The 17,341-nt window shown below is 41.5% G+C and overlaps 2 protein-coding genes across 10 annotated transcripts; one reads left to right on the top strand and one right to left on the bottom strand.

Moving 5' to 3' along the window:
• The first annotated feature begins 2,000 nt into the window (after window positions 1–2,000).
• On the top strand, window positions 2,001–11,603 carry LOC139774698 (uncharacterized). Of its 4 annotated transcripts, XM_071710148.1 has the most exons (3): window positions 2,001–2,251; window positions 4,510–5,047; window positions 5,188–11,603. In XM_071710148.1, exon 3 carries the CDS (start codon window positions 7,153–7,155, stop codon window positions 9,091–9,093), a length of 1,941 nt encoding a protein of 646 aa, XP_071566249.1. In that variant the 5' UTR covers window positions 2,001–2,251; window positions 4,510–5,047; window positions 5,188–7,152; the 3' UTR covers window positions 9,094–11,603. The 4 variants fall into 4 exon arrangements, with proteins under 4 accessions (XP_071566249.1, XP_071566234.1, XP_071566237.1 ...); XM_071710133.1 differs by having other exon boundaries at window positions 4,510–11,603; XM_071710136.1 differs by lacking the exon at window positions 2,001–2,251 and adding an exon at window positions 2,259–2,427 and having other exon boundaries at window positions 4,510–11,603.
• Window positions 11,582–17,112, bottom strand: LOC139774653 (lysosomal alpha-glucosidase). 6 transcript variants are annotated; one of them, XM_071710094.1, is made up of 18 exons: window positions 16,737–17,112; window positions 15,889–16,437; window positions 15,468–15,782; window positions 15,240–15,397; window positions 14,918–15,092; window positions 14,748–14,838; window positions 14,507–14,675; window positions 14,377–14,446; window positions 14,198–14,302; window positions 13,867–14,124; window positions 13,575–13,777; window positions 13,389–13,496; window positions 13,140–13,317; window positions 12,905–13,053; window positions 12,735–12,819; window positions 12,385–12,655; window positions 12,112–12,311; window positions 11,582–12,019 (listed from the first exon to the last, which is right to left on the bottom strand). In XM_071710094.1, exons 2-18 carry the CDS (start codon window positions 16,381–16,383, stop codon window positions 11,927–11,929), a joined length of 3,123 nt encoding a protein of 1,040 aa, XP_071566195.1. In that variant the 5' UTR covers window positions 16,384–16,437; window positions 16,737–17,112; the 3' UTR covers window positions 11,582–11,926. The 6 variants fall into 6 exon arrangements, with proteins under 6 accessions (XP_071566195.1, XP_071566187.1, XP_071566180.1 ...); XM_071710086.1 differs by having other exon boundaries at window positions 16,749–17,112; XM_071710079.1 differs by having other exon boundaries at window positions 16,760–17,112.
• Between the last annotated feature and the right edge of the window lie 229 nt (window positions 17,113–17,341).

Genomic DNA, 17,341 nt, shown 5'->3' with positions numbered 1-17,341 from the left:
AAATTGACCAATCACAATCGAGTATTCTCCTCACATTTCATTGTGATTGGTAAATTTCTTACGGCTTAGAGCTTAAATATCCTTTAAATTAAAGTTTAAAGCAAGGTTGTATATAGAGCAGCACTTACGAGTATCGCACTAAAAAAAAAAAATCTCGCAGAAAATAATCGAATATAATAATCTCTTCCCCTTCTCCTCCTCGTTTCGCCTCACATTAAATATAGGAAGTGACAAAACGTGATTACGAAGAGCAAATAATAAAGATAGAAACAACGACGATAAGATAAGCGAAGTCTAAAGCGGATTACTGATCGCTCCGACCCAAGGAAAAGTAGGTCGGTAAACTTGGAGCAAAATGACGCGAGAGTCATTAGCGCTGATCACGAGGGGAACGTTACGGTCCCACATGCATGTCCCACACGCAATGAAACTCGCATCGGCCATTTAAAAGCTCGACAAAGTGAGTCATCGCGATAACTGATGAGCGCCGCTAATGCGATATATCGAGCTCGACGGCGTTCCTCGTTCGCCCAAGCTGATATGCGCTCACTTTTTCGCGACCGTGGGCCGCTCTTCTAGAGCGTAATTACGATGTTTTATTGTAAAATTGTAGGCCTTCTTTTGCGCCCCTGAGTCATCACGAAGTAGCCAAACTCCGATTAACTTGTTTAGTAGTATATTCGCGTAATATTTCGTTAATGCATGGATAGAATTATCAATATTTTTGTCGTCTAGGAAATGAGAGGAAAGATTAGATTAGGAAGAGCTTATTATTTTTAATATTTTGCCACAAGCAATTCTGCTAGCTAAGGGCGAACTCAAACTCTGATTAATTTAATTGGCAACTCACTCAACCAGTAGAGCTGCTTACGGCAACATTTATAGCTATACATAATTCGTCCCTAATTCGACTTAATCAAAAACAAAAAATTGGTAATTATATTCACTAAATATTACAAATATATTGCTTACGTTAATCGTCATAATTAAGTCAATCCGAGAGAAGAAAGTTCAAAATATAGCCAAAATTATCCTAAATAAAATTAATAGCCGATTAAATTAGTCGGAACGTCGATAAAGCTTCGAAAGTCGTCTGTATATGAAGAACGAGATCGTGCGATCGAAAATATTGCGACTGATAGGAATCTAAAATGTGTCCGCATCGACGGTGCTTATGTGCTCCAAAGGGGTCCTTGAACTCCATTCGAAGATGCTTTCACAATGATGACGATAACGAATACATTTTAAAAGGTTTGACTATGATACCTTATTATTTACCTTTATTTTAGTTTTTATCAATCACTTTGTATCAAGCGCGCGATACTTGATTCGTGTTCTTCTCGAAAAAGCTCTTTTACTTATTCTCATCGTTAATAAACACGTCTAATTCTGTATCCCCTCTGTAAACCGTTTTTGTCGAATGTTTTCGGGCGAGACGCGAAAGGAATAACTTCAGCGAGAATCGTGCTGATGGGAGGGCAAGAAAGTTACATATATTTCTCAAGGAATTTGCCACGTATATTATATCTTGACCTTCGTTAGCTCAACCTGCGGTCAAAGTGGAGAATAGGAAGATTATTCCCCAAACTGTCTTAGAAAATTAGTAGGTTTCTCTAAAATGGAAATTATGAAACGGACAGGGTTTAGGATATGAAATCCAATAACGATCGACGTATCCTCGATTATCAAAAGTAAAGAAAGGAGAGAAAAAGGGAGAAAGTGAAGATTCAAAGGGGACTCGTGTGGGTTTCTGGCTGCTCTTCTTTGTTATATTAAAGAAAAAAAAGATACAGCTAGTAGGAACAGGCCTATTTGGCATATTTATACATATACAGTTACGCTTTTCATAATGCTATTGTAATAGCTAGTGCTATAAATACATGGAGGCGTGTGCAATAAGGGGATAGGGCTGCTTTACGTCGCGAAAATGCCTCGTCGCGCCATCGGACGTCACGTGGCCGTACTATCGACCGTTACCGCAGCAACTTCACCCCCCTTGAGCTCCGCCGGGCTGGCGGTGGCGGGCTCGTCGGCGCGTCTCGGCCGTGCGCCGCGCGTTCACAGCTCGGCTCCGCTTGTCAGCTCAGCTCGGCGCCGCGGAGCTTGAGGCTTGAGGCGCATCGAAGATGGCGACCGGAGGGTAGGGTCGGGCCGGAGACGCGACGCGACGCGCACCGCGAGGCAACCCAAGTGGAGAGACGGCCGTGGAGTGTCGGGGCGAGCCGCGCGCTCGGATCGAGTCCGGGTTCGGGTGAGTAGCCGAGCCGCGTTCGCGGAATCCAGTCGCGGTTGTGTCGTATCACGTGTGCTGCGCCTCGCACCTGTCGGCGGCGACGACGGCGGCGGCGGGTAACTAAACCATCGGCGCGATCGACGAAATCACGCGCGCGATCCCCTTCAATCCCCTTCGCGTCGCGTGGGCTTTCGGTAAGTTCAATGCGCACAGATCCGTGCCACGGCGAGAAACGGGAGCGACACGCGCGTGTGAGTGCCGCGCGCGACGTGACGCGACGCGACGCAACGTGTGTGCGTGCGCAAGTGCGTGCGTGCGTGCGTACGTGCGTGCGTGCATACGCGCGTGTGCGTCGCACACGCTCGAGGAGCCCTAATCTATACTAGAGAGGTGGAAGATCGGAGAAGGTTGCTCGCGTTACTGAATCGCAAGCTGCGCCGAGGAGCAAGGAGAAAAACGTCCAAGATCGGACGCGGGAATGAAAATTAAAAAGCCAGGGAACAATAATTCGCGAAGCATTGGTTTAAAAACGGACTTTGTCTCGCTCTCGATCGCACGTGTTGTTATCTCGTGTTATTATTTTTCTTTTCCGTAAAAAGTAGGATGAACTGATACTGAAAGCAACATTTCTTAATTGCTGCCGAAAAATAAAGATTAATTCTCGGATTAATTACTTTGCTATCTGCTTGTGAATTCTGTTTAAGTAAATAAATTCCCAAGTATATCGTCAACTACCAAAGTTAAAATAACTTATTGCAATTTTTTTCAATAACGATACATTTTCTGAGTTTCCCATGATTTTTGTCGCAAAATGATTAAATCGATCAATTTACTCTCCTCTTCATCTTTTTTCTAGAGATATATAAATGGCATATTTAAATAGAAGCAGATATGCGTTAATCGTCGGTAGTTTCAGTGTTACAACACCCCACAATGTTGCGAGTAAATTGTTAAACGCAATTCTTTATAATCCGAACTTTCGCGAGGAGTCATTCTTGACGTCATCTCGAGTTGCATCTCTCGAGCGCGATGCGAATATGCGATTTCGTTAACGAAGCATCTAGCCGGCGCTTTATATTTCTCGTTAGCCGCGCCTCCGCTCCTCAGGTTGCTCCACTTTTTTCCGCCCGCAAGCATCACGCCGCGCTCGTCGCACGTCGCACGCCGCACGCCGTCGGTCGCGCCGGCCGTCAGGCGATGGTGACAAAAATTGATCGGTGCGGTTAGCAGATCGGGTCACGTAAACGCCAAGCGAGCTTTCAATCGCGCGATGTAAATGCCTTCCGCGATCAATGCCCCCGCGTACTCGTATACAAGGTGTCCCGTCGTCAATCGTGTGAAATTTTAATGGACCTTTAACGCGTTCGCACGCTCCGTTTCCTCGCGGCTGGGGAAACTTTGAAAAGAAGTTCACCTTACCTTCGAGACGGCTGAAGAGTTTTGTCGAATGCGAGAGAGTCGTCGCCGCTTCAAGAGCTTAAAGAATTTACTCGTACCATAAGATGTATTTTTTTTTTCGTGTAATTTGCTTCATGTAATATCGACAATCGATGATATATCACATTGAAATCGAATCAGTTGACAAAATCATTCAATTAGTAAGATAATCTGTCAAAATTATAATTTCGTTGCTACTAATTTGACACCTTGTATACGAATATCGAGAGACATTGCCATCATTTATTCTTATCGCACAATTATGTTCTTTTTATCATAAAAAATACATATATCAAAAAATACTTAATAGGTATATTACCCTCAATTTTCATTTTATCCATTAAAATAAAATAAACAAGAAATAATTATATTATGTTTCTCAGCATATTATATTACTTAAAATTTAATTAATTTTGGTGCATATGTCGATCGTTATTAAATATTTAAAAATACCATGATATTCGCCTGTTTTAGAAATATCAATAATTCCAATATTAGTAAAAATTTTTTCCAAAATTTAAATTATTGTAAAAGAAACTTACAATTAATATTTTTTATTTACAGTACTAACTATTAGAAAGTTTTGTTTATAATAATGGTCAATAACTAATCAAGATGTGTAATATCTAAGTAACACTAATCAGATAAGCATCTGTGTGTCGTACTTCTTAATGCTTACTTCGCCGTAACATCTCTCGTTTACTCTCGTTTATTATCTAACATCCGTAAATGTAAATGAGGCTGGTTATTATCGATGGGCTCCCGCAATTTAATATCTACCGAATAATGTTGATTGGAATTAGCGAAGAATTGCCTCCGGTGTCTCTAATTTCTTTCAGATCTGGTGGCGGGTTTCCTCCGGTTTTCCGCTAATTCAGGATTCCGTCGGGACGGCTAAAACACTAACCCACACACAATTCGCACGTTCTTCACCTGTGTCGATAAATAGCGATTAACGCGCGCGTAAACGTACTCGCTCGCTCGTCAACGTCTAGTCAAAGGGATAGAGGAAAAAAAAACCGGAAAGAAAGAAGAAATGAATCGGCGAAAAAGGAAACCGTGACGCTCCGATCGAGATAAGGGTCGACACATGCGAGAACCGTAGCCAAGCCAAAGTGTGTAAATATAGAAACAAGATAACTAGGCTGATTCAGAGGGATCTCCTCGACGGTCATCCTGCTTGCCGCCGGTGATATCGTACCAAAGAAAGAAAAAATTCGATCCCGTATCAAGTTCCTCCATGTTCCAGCGAGATCGATATGTTCGGAGTAACGAAGCACAGAAGCGAGCGATCACTCGAGATTGAATCGTGAAGCTTTCGTCAACGTCGAATAAATTAGATAAGATAGACGAGAATGGCGAGGAAACTTAATCGAAGTAAGTGCCATTCGAGTATTAGAGATTAATTCAAGCGCGACAAATTAAACGCGAAGCATGTTACGCAAGTGAACGGCTTTTTGAAAAACGATCGGCGGAAGTGTCACGAAATGTGAATCTGAGGCTATCGATCTTCGTAGGCGAGAAGGTAGTATCGACGACGCGACGACACGAAAATTGTGACGAGCTGGTCGAGTTCTCTGGTAACATCGATGCAGTGCTGGCTGGCACGAGTCAGCGTTTCCAATTCAGCGGCCACAGAGAGCGACATGCACGAGAAGACTCCCTTTCGTTGAAAAAAAAAACCTTTCGCGATTTATCATAGTCTTCGCACAAATCGATGGCGCTGAAAAGAAACACTCTTATTTTCTGTAGACCGTTCGATCGTCGCTCCGTTAAGAAATAGAAAAATGCTGGCGTTGTCAAAGGAATGAAATCCTCAAAGAATTTCGCTGATCTTCGATGCTTTTTTTCTGACGTTTATGAAACAGATTTCATATAACGATGTAATTAATACGTAGCAAAAGTAATACCTCATTATCGAAAAAGTTACTAATTGAAACTAGGGTATAGCCGTCGATAATATACAAAGAGACAATATCATCTAAAGAAGCGTATGCTGTGGAGATTCAAATGCCGCTTGCTTTTTTAAATTAATGAGAACCAAAGACGGGATAAGTTGCGGACTTTCTATTCGGGACCCCCGGAAACGAATTAGCATCGAAATAAAACAAACGGTAAGTGTTGTGTCCAGGCAAACAGTAGAAAAGGGTGAGAGGTCACAGACGGCAGGAAGGAAGGAAGGAAGGAAACAAGAAAGGAAGAAAACAAGGAAGGAAGGAAGGAAGGGTTGGTGATAGTCGCTTGGAGGCAGGCCGAGGACCCGTCTGGAAAAACGCGGAAAGGGCGACGGTGTCGTGGAAGCGAGGGGGTTCAACGTGCGCGGGGGAGAAAGAGAGGAAGAGGAGCCCCGGTTATCGTCGGGAGGGGTGTGCATCGGGGCTGATATCGACCGAGGATTGCGCTTGCGTGGAAAAAGGCGCGAGCGCAATCGTGCGGTCGTTCCCGAGAGAGAGAGCAACGGCGCCCTCCGCGTCGAAAGAGGAAGAGCCCTCCCGTTCCCCGTCGTCAGTCGATCGTCGCGTCGACGAGGAACCGGCCGCCGTCGCCGCCACCGTCCGGGGAAGACTTCCGGTGTTCTGCTGGCAGAACCGGCAGAGGCCGGGTGCACGACACGGGTGATTCCAACGCCCGCACTGGCTCGCACTTCCGGGAGCGAGCAACCCGGGCGCGACCTCGCGGAGAGCTCGACTCCGCTCGGCATCGCGTAGCGTAGGACCGTCATCGTCGTCGCCGAGGGACGGGGAAAAACCAGCGCGGGCGGTCCGAGGCGGAGAGGGGCACAGACCGAGGTATATCGGGACGATAAGAGCGCGATAAGCGGGCCGCGCTTTATAAACGCCTATGCGTGCGCGCACCTCTTTCTCCTCTCCTCTCCGTCTCTCTTGCTCCCTTGTTCTCTCCGACCTCATCGCCGTCACGCTGATAAAAGACGAATCTGAAGATTTCCTCGAGAAAGACCGCGCCGCTACCAGTTCGGAACTGGCGATGCCTCGTGGCGGTCATTAGGGCATTGCGACGAACGGCGATTCTTAAGATTCGGATACGGTGGACTTCCTCAAATCTTTTGCTGCCGTCGCTGATAACGATCGGGGTCACGGTCGCGTCCCGCGCTCCGCGTTCGATCGCCGTGTTCGGAACGTGAAGCGACATCGATGCCTGACTGGCGATTTCATTCGTTTTGATTTGGAGTTAGCGTGAAGCGTATGGGTAATAAATGGGTAAAAAATAAAACGGACTGAACAATTGTGATCAATAGAGAATCTACATGTCGCACGATGTCGAGTGTCGTATCCGTCGACAAGCACGGTTCTTCGGGGTAGCAACGCGTGCTTATAAATTTGACCGGAGGGGGAAACGATGATCGATGTGAGTTATTTCAAGACGGGCGATCGACACGGTATGCTGAGATAATCAAAGTCGAGCGTCGAAGTCTCTCGGCGTTATCGGAGTCTGGGCTGTATAGAAGCTCATCACACGGCGCGATGATTAGCATGCAGGACTATTTTGAACAGCTAATCTTGAACAATCTAACCGGATCCGACCAGCCGCAGGAGGAAGTTCAGCTGACCGAATTGCGGCCGGTGAAGCAATCGCGCATCAGAGAAAATGTCAAGGATACGGACGTGACCGACGCTCTGAGGGCGCTCAGGAGTCTTTCGGGCGACTGCGACGATGGCGAGAGCTTTGATCAACGAGAGTTCAATTCCTGCAAGAGCGTCGAGCAATCGGAACACCAGGGTGGCAAGCTTCAACGAGTGGAGGCTTATCGGAAAAAAACGGAAGACATCAGGAAAGATGGTAAACGGAATGCTGAGGTGACGGTGGAGCTAGTATGTAATGACAAGAAGATCGCTCACGTGAAAGCACCGAGGAGGAAGCTGGTGAAGTCGAGCAAGAAAGACCGAGAGAAGCCAGATGGAGATGGTATTACTGAAAAAGAGAATCCCGAAAAGGAGCTCAGATTAAGGATCGACGCCATCATTCAAGCGAATTACTTACTGGAGCGCGAGAACGTTGTCGAGGAACTCGAAATTGTGGAGCATACTGACACTCCCTCCGCTGCCGCCTCGACAAAACCCTCTGCGAAAAACGCAGAGAATAGCGATAGCTCCGTGTGTAATTCGGTGGAAGAAGAGGAGACGACGAGGAAGACGAGGAATCGGACCTATAAGATCAGACAGGATCTACAGAAGAAGTATTTCTGCATCATATGCGACGCGCGCTTCAAAGGTAGCGGTGGTCTGCGGAATCACTACAAAGTGGTGCACGACACTGGACCGGTGTTCAAGTGCCACGACTGCGGCAAGGAGTTTAAGCTGAAGGAGCGATTGAAGCTGCACGTGCGCATGCACACCGGCTTCAAGCCGTACAAGTGTTCGGACTGCGACAAGGCGTTCGCGCGGGGTGGCCAGCTGTTGCAGCATCGTCGCACGCACACCCAGGTCAGACCGTTCCACTGCGAGCTGTGCTCCACCACCTTCACGTGCATGGCCAATCTGTCGCTACATCTGAAACGTCACACCGGCCAGAAGGATCACAAGTGCGAGTTGTGCGGACGCGCCTTCGTGCGTCGCGACGCCCTGAAGAAACATCTGGAGTGCCTGCACCGCGACGTCAAGTCCTTCCTCTGCGGGATCTGCAACAAGACCTTCAAGGGTCACCTGCCGCAGCACATGAGGACACACGCGAAGGACCGTCCGCACGGCTGTGCCACGTGCGGCCAGCGATTCGCCCAGAAGTCCCAGCTGACCGTACACCAGAGGACCCATTCCGGCCAGCGACCATTTCGTTGCCTGGTCTGCTGGCAGGCCTTCGCCCATTCGACCGCCCTGAAGCTGCACACCCGACGACACACCGGAGAACGGCCGTTCAAGTGTACCGACTGCAATACCGGTTTCACTCAACTGCCACATTGGAAGAAGCATATGAAGTGCGTACACGGCAGAGACAATCCGTATGGCTGCAAGCGTTGCAAGAACTTTTTCAGAATTAAGAGCGATCTGGAGAACCACGAGAAGACTTGTCATCCAGAGGCAGAGGAGGAGGATGACGATGGCAGCGTTTCCAGTAAACCGGCCAGCGGCTCCGAGATCGTCGAGAAGACCTCTGTCACCGCGAAGTACAAGATGATGACGGTGGAGAAGATGCGGCTGCTACTGGCGGTCCTCCTGAAGAGGATCAGTAAGCAGGAACGGTTGGACGAGCTCGGCTTCGGCAAACGTCTCATCGACGACGTTCTTCAGGACTCCCTGGTGTCCGCTGGCAAGGAACCGGTCACGGGGAGCGGCTTGTCCGAACTTGAGGCTCTCACCCGGAATCTAGAAATCTTCCTGGAATGGACAGTGCCGAAGGAGCACTTGGAGACTTTCCGTAAAATGAAAAAGTCACCCGAAGATATTTTGGAAACGCTCACAGCTACGTAAACACGTTCATCCATTAACAATAGCTTTATTATCTTCCTCTCGACGTGAAGATTAGAAGAGTGAAATGAAATCGATAGCATAATGTCATCTCGCGCACGTTTGTTCGAATGACAGCAAGTTTTTCTGCACTCGGTCTTAGCTAATTAAACCAAAATTTGCATCAAAATTTAAATATTTTTTCCGAATTCTTTTTTTTCTAATACTTTAATTTTTCATCCAACATCATATGCGACTTTTTATCTGTGTAAACTTTTGTCTTTTTCTTTTCTTTTACATTTATAATTTATGATTTATCGCAAAAATCTTTTAGGGAGTGAAATAGAATGCCGGAAACTGCAACTGGCATGACCGCGGTCATGATATGATCTCTGCATCCATTATCCTTAATAATGATAGACTAATAACGATTTTCGAGAGAATTCCAGGGAGTTATTGAGTCATTTTTAATCGCATCAATCAACCGACGATAAAACGATCGAAGTTTTCCGTGTGTGATATCTAATCTATCAGACGAATGTTAATTTCTGTGGTGCCATGTGTCATAATACTTGCCATACTAAAGTATATAAATACCAGTGAGTACACCGTATGATTTAGGGGAGCTAAGTAAAATCCTTTTATTGTAGCGTAAGGTAAATCGCATCGGAGTAGAATATGTATTGTCAAGTTAAATTAGCGAAAGCCAGGGACGTTTCTCAAACGACAGAAGCAAACCGCCGTGCTTCTTCGACAACTGAGATAGAGTTAGACGTTCTCTTGCCATATCTGTTAAAAACATGCATGCACACTGGCGAAGAATACGGAGAGAGTAGGATCATTTTAGTATATAATATTACTCTAATTGTAAGCACGACTGTTCGTATACCAAAAAGAAAACCAGAAACGAGGCTAGCACGAGTCATTCGCAATTACGTTCTTTCACGCGCAATCGTTACATTATCCTATATATTTATAAAGATATACGTCTATATACATATCTATTATATATATACACACATTTATAAATTGAATATTATGAGATTTTGTTATATATAAATGTGTTCACGGGCGCGTCCGGAAACGGAGATTTTGACACATTCTTGCGCGACGTTCTCGTTGTAGTAATACTATTATTCGTTATTTATCTCATACGTGCACTCGCGCGCAACTGGAGGCTTGATTGGCCGCGGATGAGCAAACACGTCGGCGTGCCGTGACATTGCCATCATTTTAGGTAGTCATAAGTAAATGTGAGCAGACAATAATGAACGAAGGTTGCGAGTTTAGTATATATTAGTCATTGAGAGAAGAAAGATATATATATTATATCCATATACACACACACATATATGTATATATATATATAAATATAAATATATATATATATATATATATATATATATATATATATATATATATATTGGTATTAAGTGAATATATACTGATGGTCGCGAGGGGGAAAGGAACGCAATATGATTGCAATAATTCATTTCACTTCGATGAATGAAAGTAGGATGTACAGTAATATAAATTGACTATCAAGATATAGATATCTGATGCAAATAATTCTTTTTCTAGACAAAGACATTTTTTTCTTGCTAGCGCATAAAATCAAAATTAACTTGGTATTCCTAGAATTGAGCAATATTAGCTCAATATAAAAAAAAAGTTCCTTTCCTCGACGTACCATAAGGATATTTCTCAGTCGTGCGTTCGGCTAAAATTAGTCAAAAATGCTGTAGTCGGAGGTGCTATTTTGTGCGAATTTTGTAATCGTTTGCAATATTCGAAGCTGTTCGAAAAGAGATTCGTTTTCCAAGCTTTCTTTTCGACACACAAGAATGATCGGAGTGTTGTCGAATCCAAAGACTTCGTTATCGTACTTTCATTGCCAAATATATCGCGTATGTACTGTTAGGTTTTATGATTTCAATTTTATTATTAGCAGGCATCGATACGTATTTTTCGTCGCGCGTCCGTAAAGCGAGTAGGAAAGGAAAGAGAGCAACGCGTATTCATGCGTGTGACGCACCTTAATGTATTAACATGAGCTTGAATGTATGGCGCACGCAGTGACTTAGCGTTTTCAAATTTATTCGGAAGATCGAATCTACGCTTACGGTTCACGCAGATGCAAATGCGGGTCGGAGTGCACTTTGAATATAGATCGAGGTCGGAGGAGACGAGGAGAGCCGTTTCGAATGGTCTGCAGGAAGCGTAGCTTCCTATATTTCCTCGACGAAGTTCACTAACTCTTCGACGATTTTGAGTTACGGTGCCAAACCAAATAAGTAACGCTGGCGAGATTGACTATCCTGTGTCTTTCGCGAATTTTATTCTTATTTTCTTTTTCGCGCGAAGATCACGAAATTAATATTCGAATCACGTTTCTTTTTCTTTTCAGCATCGACGAGATCAGGATACTATATTGTTTTCCTTTAGTGCCATAAACTAAACTTAGTCATATTTGTACATTAATATATTGTGCGATGTGTGGGAGAGAAAACAATTTGAATAAACATGTTTCTTTATTCGCTCGTTTCCTTTCCTTGTGAACGTCACTTTTCTATTAATATCTCTCACGAGTAGATATTAATTAGCGCAACTGACGCTAATAATAATAATTCGTTCCATATACATACATATATACTTATATAAACAATGATAATTACTTCATTTCTTTCACACATTATTTAATTGAAATATTTCACATTTTCTTATTCATATAATTGAATAATAAAAATATATCAACTTAAAGTAGGATATTTATAAAAAAAACATACGTATAGCATATATCACATATATCACATTAATTATTAGAAGTGAGGTTTACATACCGCGATAGAAATCACGTTTAATTAATAGTATTGTCATTCGGTCCTCCAAGTATCCAATAAAATACGAACGGTAGTCTCATGTCCACTTGCAAACCAGTAATATCTAGGCTCTGAAATAATTTATAAATATTTTATAGCTCATTTAGTTGTATTGCTTTGTTTCAACTTTCAGATATTTATCGCTATCGAGTGAAATATTTACCGATGTGAAAACGTCATATTTAAATCCTATTTCATTTTGATTTAGGAACACTCTGGAGACCTGCTGTTGTAATCCCAAAATCTGTACTTTTCCGAGAATTACCTCTTTATTAAAGTAGCTTTTATCCATTTTTATATTCACTAAATTGGATTGGTTTGCAGTGAAAGACTGCCATAAATATTCTTTATTTTTTATAGTATCTGTAGATTAAAAAATATAATTAGTAGTCAAGATATAGTTCAATATAATTGTTTAACACAAATTATATTTTACCTAAGTTATCGCCATCGTCCCAATACAGCTCTCCGTTGGCATTTCCAGCTTCATCCAACGCTACTATTAATTCAAAATCATTCTTTCTGCTCTCCGTTGTCGTTACACCCGGTTTCTGCGCTGGAAGTATCGAGCCTCCACGAACCAATAACGGTATGTTGTCAATCGGTGCAGGTAAGGTATAATGTTTTCCGATCGAGAAGAAGGATTTAAGAGTATAATAATCGTACCAAAGACCACGCGGTACGTAAACAGCTATCTCAGTTTTATCCTGCGAAATATAAGTTACATTGATTAATTAAATGTAAAAGCATCTCAAATTATGTAAATAAAATGAACTGATGGCGTACTTCTTCGAGAACTGGATTGATCATAAGCGCACTTCCCCAAAGAAATTGCGTATCAATGTCGTAAGTCTGTCGGTCATCGGTAAATCTATATAACATTAATAACATTGATACGCATGTTATTCGTAGTAGACAATAGATAACATGGGTATACACAAGGTGTTGATACGTACTCAAAGAACAATGGACGCGCCACTGTTTCCCCGAATTTATGTGCTCTGAAGAATAAGGTGTACAAATACGGTAGAAGTCGATAACGTATTCTGAGAGAATTTTTTGACGATTGTACCACTAAGTCGCCCATTGCAACTGGATCCTGCTCCTGTGTACGTATATAATTCATTTCACGTTATATTGGAAATATTTCAATAATTTTTACTATTAATCGATATATATATCGGCACTCACAATTGTATCATCTGAATTATGATTTCGAGAAAATGGATAAAAGGCACCAAGTTGCATCCAGCGATTACACAACGCAGCGGTTGTGTTCCCGTCGAAACCGCAAATATCCGCGCCCACCATTGGAATTTGATAAAAATTGAGTGACAAAATGGCTGGAATGCTCATCTTCAGATCATGCCTGATAAAATGGTCCTTTAATTAATAAGTGAAGATAATATAATGATGGACATTAAGATAAACTCTAATTACCATGATGAATAAACGTCACCCGTCCAATGACCCGCGTAATGACCATGTCCTACCCATGTCGAACGAGATATTATGAACGGTCTTTTTAATCTAATCTTCCTAAGGGCACTGCATACAAATTTGGTAGAATAAATTCTTGAGCTCTTTGCAAGAGTTAAAAGATTACAAATTGCTTTTTCTACTTACTAATTCGTGGCAATCGCTTGACTCGTTCCGTAAGTGTTGTGAAGATCATAGTGTGTGCCCAAATAATGTTTCGCATTCATGCAAAGAGTTTTTGTAGCGAGCAAATCGCCAACGACATGGGGGACATATTCAGGATAATCTAGATTATTATGCGCACAGCCGTTTTTATAACCATTGTAGAAATTGGACGGTTCGTTCATATCCTTGATGCGGGATTGAAACAATTTGAATAATTTAGAAATCGAATAATTCAAAAGTATCAAAATAATTTTTTAAATCAGTCGAGACTTACGATCCATGCACCGTCATACGCGAAACTGTTGTGCATATCGCCCATCATATTTGCATAGTAGATCATGGTTTTAGGGTTTGTGAAATCGGGCCATACTGTGGAAACGAAATTCCAGACTTTGCCGACGAAAGGCTTGTGTGAGATACCGTCTTTCACAAATATGTCTTGTTTTATTCCCTCATCATAAGGCAGATAAGAACCATTATCTTCGGAAGCAGATATGCCGGCGTCTATTAAGGGGATATAATGCATTCCTACCTGTAATAACAAAAATTATTGACATAAGCCAACTCTTGCCCATCGCATGATCTTTTATACTGATATACTATACCGAGTGAATTTCTTCCACAAACTTAGGCAAATCTCTGAATTTCTCTTTATTATATGTAAAATCATTATTTTTGTCCATATAATCCAGATCGTTCCATTGAGTATCCTATAAAATACAACATAATTCATGATAATGTATATCTTACATTTTGAAACATTTTATAATACAGCAGACATTACAAATGGGATTCCAGCCGCTCTCGTTCTGTTCCACACTGCTTTAGTATTTTCCAACGATCCATATCCAAACCTTAATGTACAAAGTATTAATATCCATGACGTCGAATATTATTTTGTATCAATATAATACCTGCATAAATGAAAACCGAGCGACCAATAGGGTGGCAAAAACGGTTTGCCTACGAGAACGGAATATTGTTTCACTACATCAGCTGGAGTCGGTCCCAGGAAAAAATAAATATCGAAAATACCACCGATCGTTCTAAATGTTATAGCCGGTGTAGGCTGCAATATCACATCTAAAATATATGAAGTTATTTTGAATAAAATTATATATTGCATATTCGTTTTAGAAAAAGAAAGAAACGTACCCATAGCGTTACTGTTTAGAAATAAAACTCCATGAGCCATTCCAGATTCCTCCATAACAATGTAAAACGGATGAGATCCATACAAATTTGCCTTTAAGTAAATAGAGAAGATATTATTTCCAATATGCAGAAACGATCCATTTGCTCTACGATAAAATTAAGCAACATACGTTCTCCGTTGGCGGTTGATCTTTATTGAATAAAGTAAATGATTGCCAATTAGTATTTAATTTTAAGCTCGATCTATGCTCGCCAATGCCATAAATGTTGCTTGTTGGTAGCAATGAGCTTATTTGTAAAAACTGGTCAGCAAATATGAAACCTCCAGTCCCAATTGAATTAAATCTGCAAATAGAATATATTATAAAAATAATTTCAATGATAACTCTCATAACTTTAACATATCAAAATTATGAAACTTTATCTTTACAAATCCATTAAAATCTTATAGATAATATTCTGAATACAACATACAAAATAATTTGTACTTACAATGTTGTGCCATCACTGATTCTATTGACTTTAAAACCAGGTTTTACACCATCGCTATTAAATTCATATTTTGCGTCGGCAACTCGGTATAAAAATGGCTCCGGATCCGATCTAATTGGCCATGGTGGTTCGTATCGCGGTTTCAAGGGATCATGTATCTAAAAATTGTATTATTCCCTTATTACAATGCAATAAAAAATTACAAGATTCTATAAATATTCATTATACCTTCACACGCAGAATTGAACTGTCTACGCTTGTGGCTTCTACCTTCGCAAGAGGCACATTATTCTTGTACACAGATTCCTTCTCTTGGCTGAGAAAGCCTAAGAAGTTGCTACCATCCTGACTGTGGTTAATAAATTTATACAGATTCCATCCCTCGGGGTAGTAACAATAAGGAATATACAGTGGCACATGCTTTTCACTTTTGTTCCTCGCAAGAGGATTCCAACAGCATCCTCTGTCTGTACAAGAGAGTTGCGACGCTCCATCCTCTGGGTGGCAATCGAAGCGCAATATTTCAGGAACATTAGTGCACTGCTTTAAACATATAAATAAATAATATAGTAACACAATAAACGCAAATATAAATAACACATTAGTTGTTCTTCTTAAATTGTAACAGAGAAATTTAGATTTCGCTTACTTGAGCATTGTCAAAAGATGCGTTTTCTTCAGGTAGATTACTTTCTTTCTTCAAAGGCACTATTTTTCGATCATACGTTTCTTGTTCAATGTATATATCGGGAGTATCCACTAATACATGCTGATACCTTGTCTCCTCGATACTGTCGTTATTTATATTAATCATAAATTCCACTTCCGCATTGTAACTACTTGTAGTAGTACGTAATGGGTTTATAATGAGGTATAATAATGGAAGACCGAGATGAAACAACAATAAAGTCGCAATGAGGCTGAAGAATAACGTTATTATTAAGCGTTTTATATTGCTACGCTTATCAAGATTCGACTCTCCCTTTTCATGTTTTTCCGTCGACGGCTTATGAAATTCATTGTTCGATGTTTTAACCACGATGGTTTCAAATCCTCCTGCAATATTGTTTGAGTGATCTTTGATTACACTGTGGTGTCCTGATTTTTCAGGAACATCCTGCCCAGGTGCCTTTACATCAGTCATGTCTCAAGTCGTTGGTCAAAACTGCTTCCACAAATAGTTTCTAGCGGGTTCTGCCTGAAAGCGATAAGGATATTAAAAGCATTTTATGCATGAGCGTACTTATACAAAGTCATTACTGTCAGTCAAATGAATGTTTATAAAATAAATGTTTCTTTAACAAAGTCTAAATGTAAATAGACATGGGCTATTCTTGTGGACAGAACTTTTAATTTTTTCATTTTGCCGGCAACGTTATCGTCCTGCACGCATTTTTATTCTACACGAAGAGCATACTGCAAAATATGTTCCATTCTATAGATAAGAACGCAATTTAATGAATTTAATTAATATGTAAATATTTTATAAATATTTACATAGATCATAACCTGCAAATTACCGAGATTACATGTATTCGCTGCACAAATACACACCAGGCTTCTGAAAACAAATATGTTCCACACTGCACGTGCCACTATGTGCGTCACAGAGAACTTAGATTAAAATATTAATTATTCTCGAGCAAAGAATCTTGCGCTCCGGACCGCTCGCCGCACTTTGCTGCTGCGCATAATGCACATCTGTAGCGACTGCGGCAGCTGAGCTGATTTTTACATCGTGTGCGTTGATCTTTGCATCGTGTGCTTTTCATATATGCGTCATCTCCGCTCAAACCATTACCGAGTATCCCAATATACTCTATATGATTAAAATAGCAAAATGGAAAGCATTGTACGAATTGCTGGGAAATGTGTTCTTCGTTGTCTCCCTGACTCTCCCTATTATATTGTTATCAACATTTTCGCTTGTTAAGCTTGAATTATCAGGCAAACACTCGCCAGAAGAAGTTATCTCAGCTGACTCAGAATCAGTTTGATATGCTATTATCAGTGTTTGTCAATTACTCAATGCATTTATCAAATTCTTGTCTTATCGTTATGATAAGAGTACCCCTATTTTTTAAAACTATTGTTTAGCAAAG

This window comes from Temnothorax nylanderi, unplaced genomic scaffold (assembly GCF_030848795.1).
Source record: "Temnothorax nylanderi isolate EJ_2023f unplaced genomic scaffold, tnyl_v1.0 TNYL_tig0004_pilon, whole genome shotgun sequence".
Taxonomy (NCBI): Eukaryota; Metazoa; Arthropoda; class Insecta; order Hymenoptera; family Formicidae; genus Temnothorax; species Temnothorax nylanderi.
This window is presented reverse-complemented; position numbering and strand designations above follow the sequence as displayed.

Coding starts and splice junctions, on each gene's coding strand:
- LOC139774698 (XM_071710148.1), top strand. CDS start 7,153: ATGATTAGCATGCAGGACTATTTTGAACAGCTAATCTTGAACAATCTA.
- LOC139774653 (XM_071710094.1), bottom strand. CDS start 16,383: ATGACTGATGTAAAGGCACCTGGGCAGGATGTTCCTGAAAAATCAGGA. Junction 13,054..13,139: donor ATAATTCAGATGATACAATT/GTGAGTGCCGAT, acceptor ATACGTACACAG/GAGCAGGATCCAGTTGCAAT. Junction 12,656..12,734: donor TCAATCCAGTTCTCGAAGAA/GTACGCCATCAG, acceptor TATATTTCGCAG/GATAAAACTGAGATAGCTGT.